Consider the following 15,461-nt stretch of genomic DNA (forward strand, 5'->3'; position numbering starts at 1 on the left):
TTGGAGGGGATCCAGTGTGACCATTCCTCTGTTTCTGACACTGGACAGGATCCAGTGTGATCACTCCTGTGTTTCTTGCACTCTTCTAGCCATAAAAATAATAATTACCTCTTCAGACATCCAAAGCATGACGTTATTAGAGAAGTGGCAAAAGCCATTATTTGTCTTCTGGAAGACACAAAGATGCTTTATCTTCCTATCTTACACGTACAGGTTTTCAGATGCCTCTTGCTATTTTAATTACATAAGTAGGGCAGGAATCACCTTTTAGTTAATGAAAGCATCCAATGCTAGTTGTGCTGTCCATGCTGGAATTATAAAATTGAAGATTGTAGTGAAAACTGAGACGTTCAGATGGGGAGACAGGCTTTGCAGTACTACTGTGGTAAGAAACCATACTTTTAGCATCCTGCAAGTAACATATACAGTAGTGGTGACATCCAGTGAAAACCATGAGGCGTTCCTATGGGGGCCAGACAGTTAAACTTCCAGACTGTGTGCAGAAGGGAGCAGTTGCAAGGTCTGATGTCAGCCTTGGCTGTGGAAAGCCTTAGCTGGACAGCAGCTGATCCGTGAGGGTGTTAGGATGAGCAATATCTGAGATTGCAGATGATTAATAAAGGTAAATTAAAAAAAAGATGATGAGCCTTGTGGGCATTAGACAGCAAAGGGGTGATTCAAGACCTTTGCCATGCAGCTCTAGGGTCGTCGGTTCTGAGTGTGGCCGGCCCATGCTCAGGTGGTGCGTGGACACCCGTGACCTGAAGCAGAGCCGAGCAGCTCATTATTTGCGAGGCAGGAAAGAATGAAGGTCACTGAAAACGTGATTCTGACACAGCCTTACAGCATCAGAGTCCACTGCAAAGCAGAGGAGAGGAATGAGTAAAATACCAAGCAGAAGAAAATAAAAGCATGGCTTTTAGTATTTCAGGATTATCGAGTTATTTCTTCAGCGTTACCTGGGCCACCAGCTGATCCGAGTGGGTGTATTCCTTTGCTGATGTGGACTTGCAGTCAGAGGAGGGCTGTTCGGATGCGTGGATCTGCTCGTGTAGGGCAGCAGGCAAAGGTACAACTTCAGCTGAAACTTCATCCATGACTTTGTCAGGTTTAAGTGGACAGTTGTCCACCCGTGCTGGGCACTCGGATCAGCAGTATTTGGGGGCCAAACAGGTGCTTGAAGGCACAACTGCAGGACTGAGGATCTTGGATTTCAGCGTGCAAGTTCGAAGGCTGATAGCTGATGCGTGCATGTTGGTCACACACACTTCTGTCCAAAACAGTCTATGTGTATGTGCTATCTGGATTATGCTGAAAAGTCAGTGTTTTGTGTATATTTGCAAGAGGTTGTAAATCCTGCTTTATTTCTTGCATTCTTAATTTCTTAAAAAATGGCTACTTTCCCAGGCTCTGCTAGTCCAATTTCCCAGCTAGGACTTAATAACAGAGTATTAAATGAAGTCTCTTGTTGCTTTTCTGCATGTTAAGTAATCCTTATTGGCACTTCTAAAGTATAACTGTGTTTTAACTGTAAAAACAAATGGACTAATGGCTTTTGTAAGGTATGTTATTGGTGTTCCTTCGGTCCTCAGGCTGGCATGTTTGCCAGTTTACCTACTGATTCACAAAATTAAGCAAGCCACAATGGGAATTCCTGCAAACCAGTGAATTAAGAAACGTTTGTGATAATAATTAGTTACCTGTCAGCTTGTGACAATTGAAGAACAAGGTAACAGTAGCTGTTTTGACATATTGATAGAAACATGCATTCATTGGCTTTCTCAAAAACTTCTACTTCCAAACCACCAGCCCTTTCCATGAAAGCCAAACTCAAGTGCTGAACTTTATTATCATGGGAAATGACCTTTGCTAACGTCTGCCTGTTAGAAAGTCATTGCCGGTTTTGGCTTCCTAGTACAGATGAAAATGAACACTACTTAGTAAAAGTTTGCTTGCTTTTATTTTATGAAGTATAGCTATGATTTAATTCCAGCTTTTTTTTTTAAAGAACTCATAAAAGCATGTAACAAAGATGTGAAAGCAGTGGCTTCTTTTGGGTTTAAAATATTCTATTATTTTTGAAATCTGAGGGAAAAGGCTACAGAAATCACAGAATAACCTTTTTTTCCCCCCCGATTCTCTCCCCCATTGTACTGGGTCGGGGGGAAGTGAGGGAAATGGAGAAAAATAAGAAGGATGAGAGTGTGGAGGTCTGATTTTCCAACTGCACAGACGTGTGTGCCTTGGATCTAGTAGAAACTTCCAGATTTCCAAGTGCCATATTTCACAGGCACTGGAGGGTAGTGCCTCCTATGAGAACAGCTGCTGTGTGCTAACATCAGTATGAGCTGTCACATTAGGTCTATAATAATGTCACGGACCTTTAGGAGCCTTCGGAGGTGCTACAGCAGGGATAAAATGGAATTGTCAAATATTGTGAAAGCTGTGGAAAACAGGGACATCGATTGTGTCTTGAGGTAATTGAAGGTACGCAACTGTTTTTCCTTTTGAGTTGTTTTGCAGGCTTAAGAGAGTAGGATCTGAGAGCCTTGGGGTAATAGAAGTCCTTGAATCAAAGGATACGTATTTTCAGTGCTTCATAAACACTTTGCCCACATAACAGGAGAAGAGCGAGCTGCTTTTGGGCTTTTCTGTTATTTTGGTAACACGCTTGGAATCGAGTTGAGTGACCAGATGATGTTAATCCATTTTGCTGTTTGAGGTCCTTCTGGAACAAAGTGGGAAAATTACATGAATACATTTTAGGTTATTTCTTTTAGGAGTGGAATTACTGTACTTCGGTTCATGCAGAAATTATGCTAGTGACAGTTTTCAAATGTAGTTTTTTACATAGAAAAGATGAAGTGGTCTGGGTACCTTATTAACATGTATTGCAGTTCACGTATTGTGGATGCCTTTAAATAGCTGTTCGTGTTATCGTATCTGGCTGTTGGATCAAATAAGCTGTCAACAAAATGTATTTTAAAATATCAGCCTAAATTGCATTTGCAGGCTGTAAAATAAAGATTAATTTTTTTGATTTCTTGAGACCAGAGACAGATTTCATTTATTCTGTATTACCAGGACAGGCATATTCTAATATTTATAATGGGAGATACATCAATTTTTTCTGCATATATCTTCCTTAGATGTGAAGCACAGATTTGGTTAAAAATCTGAACTGGGTTTTGTTTGAATTGCAAATTAATTGCAGTGAGTATTTAGTTATGTCAGGTTAGTAAGAAAATAAATACTTCTAGGGACTGTGCAGTTTGGGAAGCCTTTATCTTTTTAGAAGCAGTTTGCATAGTTGTTGTTATATATTAATAACAATGGAAGAAAAACTCAGTTTAATTTGCTGAAGTAGGCAAGTATATAATATCAGTGCTGGAATACTAAAAGCAGAAATACTTTTGTGGTAAGAATTTGTAATTCTCAAACAATAAGTGGCATTACAAGATTCATGAGTAGTGACTAGTAATGATGTTTAGGAATGGGAAGAAAAGGTGATCTGAGCCACATGTCTGATTTTAATGGAACGGGACACTTCAGGTGCTTTTTGAAGGCAATTTAGTGAAAGACAGAGAGGTGAATGGAGAACTCGATAAAATACAACCTGAGTTATCTTTGATAAGATAGGTTGTACAAGACTGGCCCGATCTCTTGCTTTGTTAAAGTAGCTCACTTTTTTAGACAAATGAAGTTTATCTACCTGGAGGCCAGTAAAGTCTGTGGTACAGGGTTAAATGGAAAAGAATTATTTCAAGTTGAAAAGGTGCAGATCAGTGGAAAAATGGCAAAAAAGGTAAAAGAGGATGCTATAACAGCTTGGAATAAAAAAAGGAGTGTAGCTGAATTTAGTTCCAGACAGAACTAAATTATTTTCTGAAAGGGTTTGACATGCTCTCCTGCAATATAGGAGACTGGACTCAGTGACCCAGAAGTTGCCATGTACCTGTCTGACACCTTTTAAGACCTCCTGAAGGATAAGGTTAGTAAAATGGGAGGTCAGTTTTTCCTCAAGTGAAAGTGAGCAGTGAGGTTTATAAATAAAAGTATAGTCCTTCCCTCCACAGTGCTTCTTCAGTGAAGGCATCACTTCCAGGTTGCTCCATTTATTCCTCCTGCAGCCTTCGTGTTCTGTCTCACTGGTCAGCAGTTCTCCACGGACCTGCAGCAGGACAGAAGTAGTACTTCAGGTAGTCTGCTTCGAAGCTGGTGTCTGATGTTGTGCTCAAGTGAAGTTCTGAGGCACAAAATTGTGAACGGATCTCCTCAGAAAGACCGCATCAATATGTATGTAGTATGGTATTGCAGTTCAGAAATTTGTGAGAGCGGTGTTTTCTGTGTCTAGGAGTAATATCAGGATTACTTTCCAACTGCCTGCGAGGAAGTAACACAATTTTGTACCTGTTTTGGATTGTTTGAACTGTTGGATATGGGTCAGAGAATGTTGGTTAGATTCATAAAATGCACCTGAATGCTAAGTCTTGCTGCATCTAAGTTATAAGTGCTCTTCTGCTTAGTGAAACCTATGTTCCCAGGTAAAATAACGTTAGGGTCCATCACGGCCATCTTAGCAAGAACATAATTGAAAGCCAAGAAGAAATACTTTGGAAAGAGGTGTGTTTTTTGAAATTTAGGTGACTTATTCTACGCTTTGGACCATCTCCAGCCCGTCTCACAAAATACAACTGGAGAAGATGCCTTCATTTAATGTACGTGTTAGAGCACGTAAAACTGAACTCCCTTTCTCCTCCAGATATTTGAAGCAACACCTCACCTCTTAAGTAAATCCATCAATAACCATCTTTCAGAGGGCATTCTAAGAAGGGAACTCTAGATAAAGTAGTTTTATTTTTCACAGAATAGTTAAAATCTGCTGAGACAGAGAAGATGTAAGCAACTGTTTAATGTTGCTAGAGCACTCATTAACTGAGAGGAGGGGTGTTTGCTTTGATCTGCTGTTCTTGCATGGCAGGATGTTGGACTGGGGGTCTGAGGAGGTCATTCCCTTTTGTATGCTTTTAAAATGAATATGTGTCTATACTTCAGATTTTTTTTGAAAGAAACTAAAGTTATTTTACTCTTGTTTGGAAGCTTGAGAAAAGAACCGGAGTTACTGGGGACTGGAATGGAGGTGACAGGGTTGAGGGTTGGGTTGTTGGGAGAAGTGCTTATCAGAACTCGTAGCTGTCTGGAGGCTTCCTCGAGCATCACATAACATGGTTCGCATTAATTACGTTCGGGCACTCTGAGCTTATGATAAGGTGGCGTCTTAACTGTTGGAAACGTGAAAGCAGATGATGGGTATATCAGGCGCTTATGGGTGATAGGCGTTTATGATTCTTGAACGCTGGCAACAGAGTTTGTGATTGAGGGGGTTGAATTGAAAGTAATAGGAAGTAACTTATTAACTGGACTTAGTAAATTAAGCACTATCATTTCAAGAGAAAAATGTGAATATTGTCATGGAAGACACTTACGTTCCCTTCATAAATGATTACTTTTTTTTAATTCTTCAAAGTCACATGTCTCATGTAACAAAACATGGTGTACTAAAATGGTAGACCAGATTATTGAGCTTGATGATCTCCCAAGTGATGCATTTTTAAGCACATTATGGTCACTCAGCGTAGTAATTATGGTAATTCAAGTCCCTGTTCACAACTACTTACAACTCCTCAATATTCTTCCACAACCATTAGCAGTCGTCTAACTGTTTGAAAAGGAGTACTCCTACTTCAGTTTCCCCGTGGTAGTTAAGAAATCTGGGCTTTTCTGCATTTGCATCCAGCTGTCAAAGTATGTGGAAATTTGCATTTGCATGAAGGGGTTCTTTTGCCCAGAAGAGGTTCTATTTTTACAAAAACTGTGGGAAGAGATTTGGACATTTTGGCATTCTAATACTATAGTACAACTGCTCTAAATAGCCATTTTTTAAGTGAACATAATGTCTTTAACCCACATTAGGGTAAAATAACATGATTTTACATAGTGCTGAAATGCTTCTATTATTGACTGGCATAGCTAATCTCAAACACAAAAGCTTTATGGTGAACCCAAATCAAAAGGGAGAAAGTTGCAATATATCAGGTAAAAGCCATTCTTTTATTTTTTTCCCAGCATATGAAAATAGGAGTTCCAGATTTCTGTTCTGAATTGAAATTTGGGAAGAGCTCTGCAGTTATACTGTGGTACATCAAAATACTGGAAGCAAAATTATGGATGATGGATTTAGAAATCTGTTACTTTTTAGAAGATTTGCATTCTCTTCCAAGAAGCTGAACCTATTTGGACTTTTTTGGTTAAACTTAGTAAGGGCCAAAGTAATGAAAAAAAAGTTAAAAATACAAGGTCACAAGCAGGAGAGTTATTTTCATAGCCTGCTTCCTAGAGAAGTGGCAAAATAAGAAATTTCCTGATTAATCAATTTTATCATTTTAATTCAATATTGCAGGTTTTTCCTTTTGGAAAGCCTGGGTATATTTTTTCTACCCAGAGGAGTAAATATGCTTACAGACTGGTTCGGATAATGTATTGTCAATTTTGTTTCATACATTATTGTATGTTCCTCCCTCAGAATTCCTCCTCCTCTTGTTGTTTTTTGGTTTGTTTTTTTTTTTTTTCTGGTGGTGGTTGGTTTTTTTTTTTCCCCAAGGCATTTTCAGGGCTGGGAAAATATTGGGACACAAATTTGCAGTACCCAGCAGAGTGCAGCATTTATGGAAATGCCTGATTTGCTCCGAACTATAAATTCTAAATAATGATAAGTGGAATTGCTGCTGTAATTATGTTTCTTTAGGGAATATTTCTAACTTGAAATATAAAGCCTGTCTATTAAATAACATTTATCAGGAATGTTTCCTCAGGCATACTTTTCAAAATTGTATTTTATTTTTATCTTGAGCAAGATCTGACTCTGCACAGTTTGTGTTAGAGACAAGGAGAATAACTAGAACAGGCAAATGCCTCATAGGCAACAGGAAAGCGAGTGGAGAGATGAAAGATGAGCTTCCAGCAGCTGCAAAAAGGATATACACTTCAAGGGTGCCCTATAAGCCTTATAAAGCAATAAAGGAAGCAAAACAACATTATGAAGGGTCCTAACAGCCATAAAATTCCAAAAATGGCAAGGATTGCTTTCATTATATAAAGTGTTCGTTAAAACTTTAAATAATGAAATAAACTCCTGACACTGAGAATGGAAACCTGCACTGTTCAACCAGCCTCTGTTTACTTTACAATAATCCCGGCCATAAAAGTAGTGCCGCACAAATACTCCGTTCTGGGGGAGCTCCGGGATGCCCGAGGACCACACAGTTCTCCGGCTTCAAAGGAGCGGGGTCTCCAGCAGCACGCCCGGCTCCTGGCCGGCCGCCACGCCGCTGGCAGCCGCCGATGGTCCTCGGCTCGGCCGAACGGTAGAACGTCTGAGTCCGAAAATCCCCGGGATTGTTTTCATTGGCTTTGGTTGGGTGTTTCAGGGTTCTTTGGGGAGGGAGGTTTTTTACTTTCTTCTTGCTTTTGAAGCCTGGGAGTATTTTGGGTATTGGAAAAATGTGCTGAAGACTTTGGGACCAGAAAGTAAGTGGGGAAACTCATTAAGGAGTCTTCTGGGATTCAAGGTGGAGATACGCAAAAATGTCTTCTACATAAAATGATTTACTACTCGCTTACTCGTTTCAAAATGTAGAATTTGAATTAAAACTAAGAATTTAGCAGATTATACAACAGATACTTAATTTGTCTATCAAAAGAATGGGAAGAAAGTATTCGTTTTGAACAGAAATACTTTCAAAATTCAAGAGACCTTGTATCTGTTATTTTAACAGTGCTAATATAGTTTACCTTATCTGTTAATAGCATAATCTGTTTAAATATTTTTTCCTGAATTAGAAGCCACTTTAGAAAACATTATAAGCTGTAAAGTACACATGGAGCACTCTTCCTTATGTGTCATTGAAATTCAGCCATCTTCTGCTTTGCTTGCAACATACAGGAACAAAATGTATCCTTAGGGAAAAAAAAGAATTTGGCTACATGTAGGTAAAATTATCACTGAAACCTTTAAGCTACAGCATACTCCCCTTCAAGGCACTTGAGCAGTACTGTAATTTATGATGCTGTTTGCAGTGAAAGTGTGGGATCCCATTAATTTTTCTGCCCAGTGCCATAGTTTACCATTTGTTTCTTCGTCATACTTCTGAGTAGCTTTCTAAGCTGCTGCTGAGGTTAAACATCTTTTTTACATTGGAAAAGAAAATGGCTCCTGATATATATTCTTGTGTTCGTGTACGTGTTACATGAGATGTATTTGTGCAGTTTTGATATCTCTGTACTTGCACCATCCAAAATGAAATCCTTTGTCTCTTGGCGTATTTTTGGGAGACCAGACAGGGAGACTGTCTGCATCATGAGTGGGAGAAGTAAATGAGTCACAGTTCTCTTTATGAGGAGCTTTGTTTCATTCAAATCCCTCTTGCCAAGATGCTGACACTGAATTTGAGTCATCAGCAATAAACAAGTCGTACAGAAAATTGAATCTTTAGAGGGCAGAAAATCATGGGCAAAGGAAAGGCACTCACCGGTGAGCTCTGTGTTAGTCTGTGTTTGAGAGGAGTTATTGATTGCATTATTTCCCATGGTGGATTTTTCCATAAGTGCCTTAAACTAATTCAAAGTGCCAGCCTGAAATTTCATTTTGAAACATGCATGTGTAGTGAAAACCAGCAGCATCAGTCAGGCTTTGAGATCACTGAACATGAAATTGAGTTTTCACAGCACTAAACAAGGTGATTGTAGTCCCTGGTTCTATCATTAGCTTTTTACCTTTGCTGTGTCCTCAAGGACTGAGATCAGTAAGACGTGCTGGCATCTGCCAGGAAGAAGGAAAGATTTGGTGTAATAGATCTTGTGTTAGGTTTGGTTTAGGGTTTTTTTTCCCTGTATAATGCAATTATCCTTTGCTTGAATAAATTTACTTCGTATATCATGGTAGCAGTCCATCAGGACTGGACGTGTTTGTGTTCAGGAAGTGATTATCGATCAGCTAATATATATTTCAACTGGAAAGGAAACTTCTATACTGTATCGGCTTTAAGTGTTTTACTTTCATGAAAGTAGCACAGCACCTTATTTTTCTGTGGTACCAGAGTTTCTAACCACTCAGCTTAAAGTATAAATGCTTTAAAGAAGGGTGGTAATGTACAGATATTTTTCCCGTGGACATATTTTCACATTTAATAACCTTTCCCTCAACAAAATGCTAAAAAGCCAATATTTTGCTGATTACCTAAAATGTGCCTTTTTATTATTTTCATTTTAAGGTGTGATTCCATGATCAGTCTAGGACATGACATATAAACGGATGGAGCTGACTCATGGAGGGGCCAGGAATGGGGATAGGATAATGGGAATGACTTCAACATTTACAGGCATTTCTTACTCCTCAAAATGTCTTGTACTATGCAGAGTATCCCAAGGGGCTTTCTATTACCTAGAGTTCCTTTTATGAGTGTGTCTGCTGTGCTTATGGTGCTCTGCCCGCCTCCCCCAGCTTTGCCCCATCATCTTTGTAAAGAGGCAGAAATTCAACACTGCTGAAGGAAGGAGGAAAAAACAGTAAATTTTCAAAGAGGATGGAGGGTATAATGCAAACAGTAGCAGTTGTGGTGAGCATAGTCGAATGAACTTACACTACAGTGCGGCTTTCCTAAATATAGCTACAAAATACTTGTTGTCTGTGAGCACCGATGGAGGAGAGCATTGCCATCTGCAACTCGGGAAGTTGCAGAAACAGGAGCACAAATCGCAAATAAATAGACAGGAATAGGATTACGGAGTGCCAGAGCCCTGGTCGTGTACTCACTCAACTGGGCAACCTTCTTCCTTGCAGGATTGGATGGTCTTTCATTTGTTCTGTCCCTTTCATTGCAAAAGCGGCGTTTCCCCTCTCGTGCCTGAAGAGACTCTGGAAGACTAGAAATGAACTTGTTTTGTGGAAAGAGGGTCAGTGTACTGCATGCCTGTTGTTCAGCAGTCCTTGACAGTCAATTTTAAATATGGATGGGGAAAAAATCAGGGTAAAATTTGCTCACCGTTGGTGAGTTCGGATCTCTGAGGCTTGTGCTTTGCTCTCCCGCGCTGACCGTCAGACGCAGTACCCTCCAGGGTATACATCTGTGGCCCTCCCATGGTGGAAACCTGTCAAATCACCAGCGGAGGTGAGGAGGAAAAGAGCAACATGTCCAGAGGGAAAAAACCTGAAGAGTGCTGGTGCAAATGGGAGGCTGCAATCCTTGGGTGCAGTGAAGCGGATGCAGCCTGGGAGGAAGGGAGCGAGGAGGAGGAGGAAGAGGAGGACGACCTGGGGACCAGCTGTGGGACGAAGCTGAGAAGTAGCGGAGCAGGGCAGAGACCTTGGGAGCAGAGCCAGGGCCAGGGGATGGAGTGAGAGCCAAGGAAGGAGACAGGCAGGCAGAGCAGAGGGCTGCAGGGAGCTGCTACACGGAGGAGCCACCTTTCAGCTGCCCGACATGTGATGGTGTCTTGTCCCAGGGAGACCGGTCCCCAAAGCTCCCTGCAGCCATGTGCTGCTTCTGCTCCTGCCTGTCCTTAGTGCTGGAGTCTTTTCATCGTCCCTCCATCCATGGCCTGGCCTTTTTCCTTGAACCCACTGCCAGCCGTGTCCCCTGCTCATTCTGGCTTGCCTCCCAGAGCCGTTCTGCGCAGGATTGCAACGTGGCTCGGAAACGCCACACAAAAGTAGGCAAAGGTGTCGTGAGAAGACAGCTAGAGAGTGATGCAGCGAGGAGGTCTAGATGTGCAGGGCCTTTGAAGAGTTTGTTTGTGTAGTAAATAGAAAAACCAACACGTACTGTCTGCTGAAGAGGCATTGCGGGTGAGACCCTTCTCCGTCCTGTCTTTTGAGCTGGGCTTTGAATGCGTGCAGCAAAGTCCTGAGAGTCTGCTCGCTTTTCAAGAGAAGAAGGGTTGATTGAAAAGGGAAAGGTAGCATAAATCCTGTATTCTCATGGCAAGGAAGTATACTCATGTAATCCTGTTGATATTCTCCAAAAGCCAAGCCTAAATTCAATATTGTACTGTGGAAGAGTGTGAGTTACTAACTGAAGAGGGGTTTGTTCCACATATGATACTTGTAAAATTACTGCATTAATTTGCAAAGGAATGAAGGACATAGACCAAAGGTCTTAATATTGTGTTTAAAAAACTGAGTGATTGGTAGTTGATGATAAGAGCAGAGTTTAAGCTCACTTAAATTTGGTGAGCTGTGTTTAGTATATATTGGGATCTTACACTATGACTTCCACATAGCTTTGAAATGCAATAGTTTTGCATATATTGTAATAATATTTTAATGATAATTCAGTTATTGTTCATATTCTGTAGTCATTCTACCTGAAAAAATACAAACTAATACAGATACCATTAATTCTGATAAATAAAGCATTTTCGTTTACTTCCCCAGACTATGTGATACAGTTGACTTCCTTCCATCTCAGAGTGGTAATAGTGATAGACAATGAAAATTTTGGTGATTTTATATTTTGCTTTTACATGTTTTTTAGATTTGGTTACCAGGGCAATGATGGATGTGATTATAGAAAGATTAGTGATAATTCTAAATTATTTTACTGCTTGCTGCTGGAAGTTGAAATATTTTCATGGTAAATTGTCTCAAAAAATCATTTTATTGGTGATTTTTTGGTGGAGAAAGTGGTCTGGGGAAGGAGTCACCATTGTTCCTTCTTAGAATAATTCCTTTACGTGGTGAACTTCAAAAGAGTGAGTCTGGGTACTGATTTGAATGAAAACTTATTACTAACAGGAGGTAACACTTGGTAGTTATCTTTCCCACTTTGGTGTCAAAGAAATTGCTTGTCCTCTGCATTTCTTCCCATTAAGGACAGTATAGGTTTAGAAACTAGCAGAAGAAACTTACATTGTGGGAATGGGTGCAGGTTCCATGAGCAATGTCTGGAATGTATAGCTTGTGATATCGATTTGCATGTGTATACACTACCATGTGTGCGGAAGAGTAACCAATAGATAAGCACCTATTGTTAATAGTTTCATATTTAAAATGGCATTGCCAATTTGACGTACCACAGTGGAGCTGTGGTTCTCCATAGGACATCTCTGTTCTCCTTTAAGAGCAATAGTAAACTAATAAAAGCAAATTTTTAGTCAAATTAAAATGTGTCTGGAATGCATAAGAATTTGATATTGATGAGCACAGTAAATTAATGGCAATCTGTTTAGCAAAACTTTAAAAGAAAAAATCGTTCATATTTTATAATTTTCAAATGGAAATAAACACATTTTTTCATTAAAACATTTTAATGAAGCAGTATCTATAGTTACTGTCTGGTTTGTGAGAAGCTAATGATTACAATGGAGAGGGAGCTTGTTTCACTAATTTGAACACATGCCAGAAGTATTCAAAATGGGAAGAAATGTGCTTGAAGAGTCTCTGGGTTTGAACTTTAAAGGCTTAGGTCCTCCTGCCAAGTCTGCCACTTCTTCCCTGGGTAAATATGGGACGGTTATCATTTGAAGTGTTTCACTCGCACTTTCCTCATTTAAAAACACAGATATTGACTTCTTTTGTAGAGCGGTTTGAGATATGGTAGCAAAGAGGATAGGTGTTATTTTAAGCACCATTTTTTAACCAGGAGCAAGAGGTTGGCTCAGGACACTGGCAGAGAGGCTCGGAGAATTTTGCCTCCTTAATGCTTGTTGGAACCATCCCCAAGAAAAGGTCTTTCATCGAGGAACAGCATTTGAAGATGTTTTCATGTAGTTATTGATTTCAGACCAACCCACAGGAAGCTCTGTGTATACCTTGGTGCTAATTTAGCATCCATTTACCAGAGTGGCTGGGATTGTAATAAGTATGTAGTTCTCTTGGCAAATGGTCTCCTTAAGTGAAGTTTGAACATAGGGATGGAAGAGCATGAACAGACACACGTTGCTGAATCTAGCTGGACATACTGCCAAAGCTCCACTTTTTGTGGTTTCTGGCCTCCGAAGCCCTCAGCCTTCTACAAACATACAAGTCAAGTGTTGCAACAGAACTTTAACTGTGTGATGAGTCTCACAATAGCAGATATGCTTATTGAAAGGGCAGGGAGTAAGTAAAAAAATTTTAATTGTAAAAGCTATCACTCTTTTGAGCATCTGACGTAGCTTGTGTTGAATTTAATACATACGTATATGTGCGTGCATCTGTGCTCACACATTTGGAAAGAAGAATCTGCATGTTTGAATTATATTTGAACAAGTATTTAAACTGTTAAAGGTAGATCTAGAACTCTAGAGCCAGGACTGTATTGCAACTTCAGTGCGAAACCTCTCCTGAACTCTAACAAGACTAAAAGTATATATTTTGTTCTACGTACTAATTATCCATCACTTTCTTTTAGAGAACTTTTACAGAATTTTCTTTTTTTATACTTACATTAAAAAAAAATTACCTGAGGAAACTGCAGACACAGTGTAGGGTCATATTAATTGAATTTAAGAAATTCAAACATTTGTCTCCAAAATTTTTTTTGAGATTGGATTGGAAAGTCAGATGAAGAGTCTTTATGCTACTACTTTCTAGTGGATCTGTGGTAGATTTGGTTTGGTTTGGTTTTGTTCCTCTCAGTACTGCTTAGAAATCAGCTAAAACATTTATATTGCAGAAATGATATAGCAGGAGTTTCAAGTGTTTTGTGCCTTACATGCTTGATTAGAAAAATCCCATTAATGATAGAAAATGCTAATCAGCGATGTGTTTTGCCAGCCACCACAGGCCCACGCACTCTATATAATCCATTGTTTATTAACCTAATGAAGGTCATTGTAGCTTTTGAAAGCTTGTGTGACAGCATCTCAAAATGGTTTTAAAACTCTGTGCTGCTGGACTCTGGTGCTGGAATAAATCAAGGCTGGGTATTTACTTGTCAGAATGGCCCTGGCGTACATGATTTTTTTCTGGGTGGAATGATCATACTGTGCTTTTCATTTGTTCATTATAATTGTCAAGACAGACAAACAGTGCAGTGGTGGCTAAGCTGATGGTGCTGCCATTAAGCAGCTAGACACTGTCTTTATCCACATCTTATTGATTTTCCTTTTCTTTTCTTGGCAGGTGACATCACACAGAAGGGATATGAAAAGAAGAGATCAAAATTAATTGGGGCCTACCTGCCACAGCCTCCCGGTACGTATATCTGTGCTTGCAATATATGAAGATGTCAAGCGTACTGATAGTTGCCACAGTAAAAATCTGCATCTCTAAAGAAATATATGTGGCAGAAACAAAGCTATTGTTATGCAGAAAAAGCTTATTCCATCCATTTTATGTATATTATTATATATATGTCTGCTTTGATGTGTGTGTACATTTTTTTACATACGTTGCTGTGGGTTTGGCAGTCGTGTCTGGAAAAGAAAATCAGCCTAGAATCATTAGAGAGGCATTGTTTGTTAGAAGTAATGCAAAAAGATAGAGGAAAACATGATGTCCTAACTCATTGAGACCTCATCCAAGTAAAGCTTTCTGAACAGAGGTGTACACAAGAGTGGAAGAGAACCTTGGAGTTTGTATGTGTCTTCCTCCATTTCTGGGTTTCCTGTCCAAATCTCTCTTTTGAAGACACCAGAGACCAGCAACATCCCTAGAGTTCAGCTTGTCCTAGAACCTGTGGGCAGCTGACCCTTCATACATACCTGGTCTTGATGTTGAGGGATGGGTTGCAGGTACTTGCCCAAAAGGTATGAGAATATCTTCAAACTAGATTTAACAGCATATTGCTTCATTAGAATTACTTCCTATATATATATATAAGAACTCTTCAGAGTTCTTTCACTCTTCTGAGGCACTGGATCGTGAAGTGGAATATGTAGTTGTAGGTATTGGTATAAGCCTCCATTTTGTGTCGGCCTCACAGGAGCATGCCTCACACGCTCGTGGCATCTCACTGTCCTTATGGAGGCTCCGCTTGGGCTTGGCTGTCCTCTGAGTCCTGTTTTTATTGCAGGCCTGGGAGCTAGTTTCCTCCTTTTACAAAATCCTGCCTTTATGGTGGAGTTGATGGTTTTCTATTTAAGCTGCTTGTGTGTGGAGACACTGGCCTTGCTCTCTCTTCTTCAGGTCTGCAAATCTATTAGCTAGCTCCATAGCAGAATGGTATTTTGTGCCTTTGGATTTCTCTAGGTTTACTCCACCGGAGGGAACTCCACAAAAGTGATCAGTGTTACAGACACCTCTGTTCTCTGAAGTGATACAGCCTGATTTGAGGGTGTCTGTGACATTTCCTAACCATTGGGAGCCATTAGAGAATGAAACAGATCAGATCAACAGAATTACAATACCAGAGGTGCAGTTATTAAATTTCTGGGTATTTATTGGTCTGACCAGACTGTCAGACATACAATAGTCTTCACAG

The 15,461-nt window shown here is 39.9% G+C and overlaps 1 protein-coding gene across 6 annotated transcripts in view; it reads left to right on the forward strand.

Annotated features, from left to right (window-relative positions):
- The window catches only part of DIP2C (disco interacting protein 2 homolog C), a 336,675-nt gene that overhangs the window by 164,902 nt on the left and 156,312 nt on the right, over window positions 1–15,461 (forward strand). For all 6 annotated transcript variants that reach the window (XM_069778160.1, XM_069778161.1, XM_069778163.1 and 3 more), the window contains exon 2: window positions 14,162–14,233. In XM_069778160.1, coding sequence (XP_069634261.1) covers window positions 14,162–14,233 — 72 coding nt within the window. The remainder of the gene's footprint in view (window positions 1–14,161; window positions 14,234–15,461) is intronic.

Source organism: Haliaeetus albicilla, chromosome 2 (assembly GCF_947461875.1).
Source record: "Haliaeetus albicilla chromosome 2, bHalAlb1.1, whole genome shotgun sequence".
In the NCBI taxonomy this organism is placed as follows: domain Eukaryota; kingdom Metazoa; phylum Chordata; class Aves; order Accipitriformes; family Accipitridae; genus Haliaeetus; species Haliaeetus albicilla.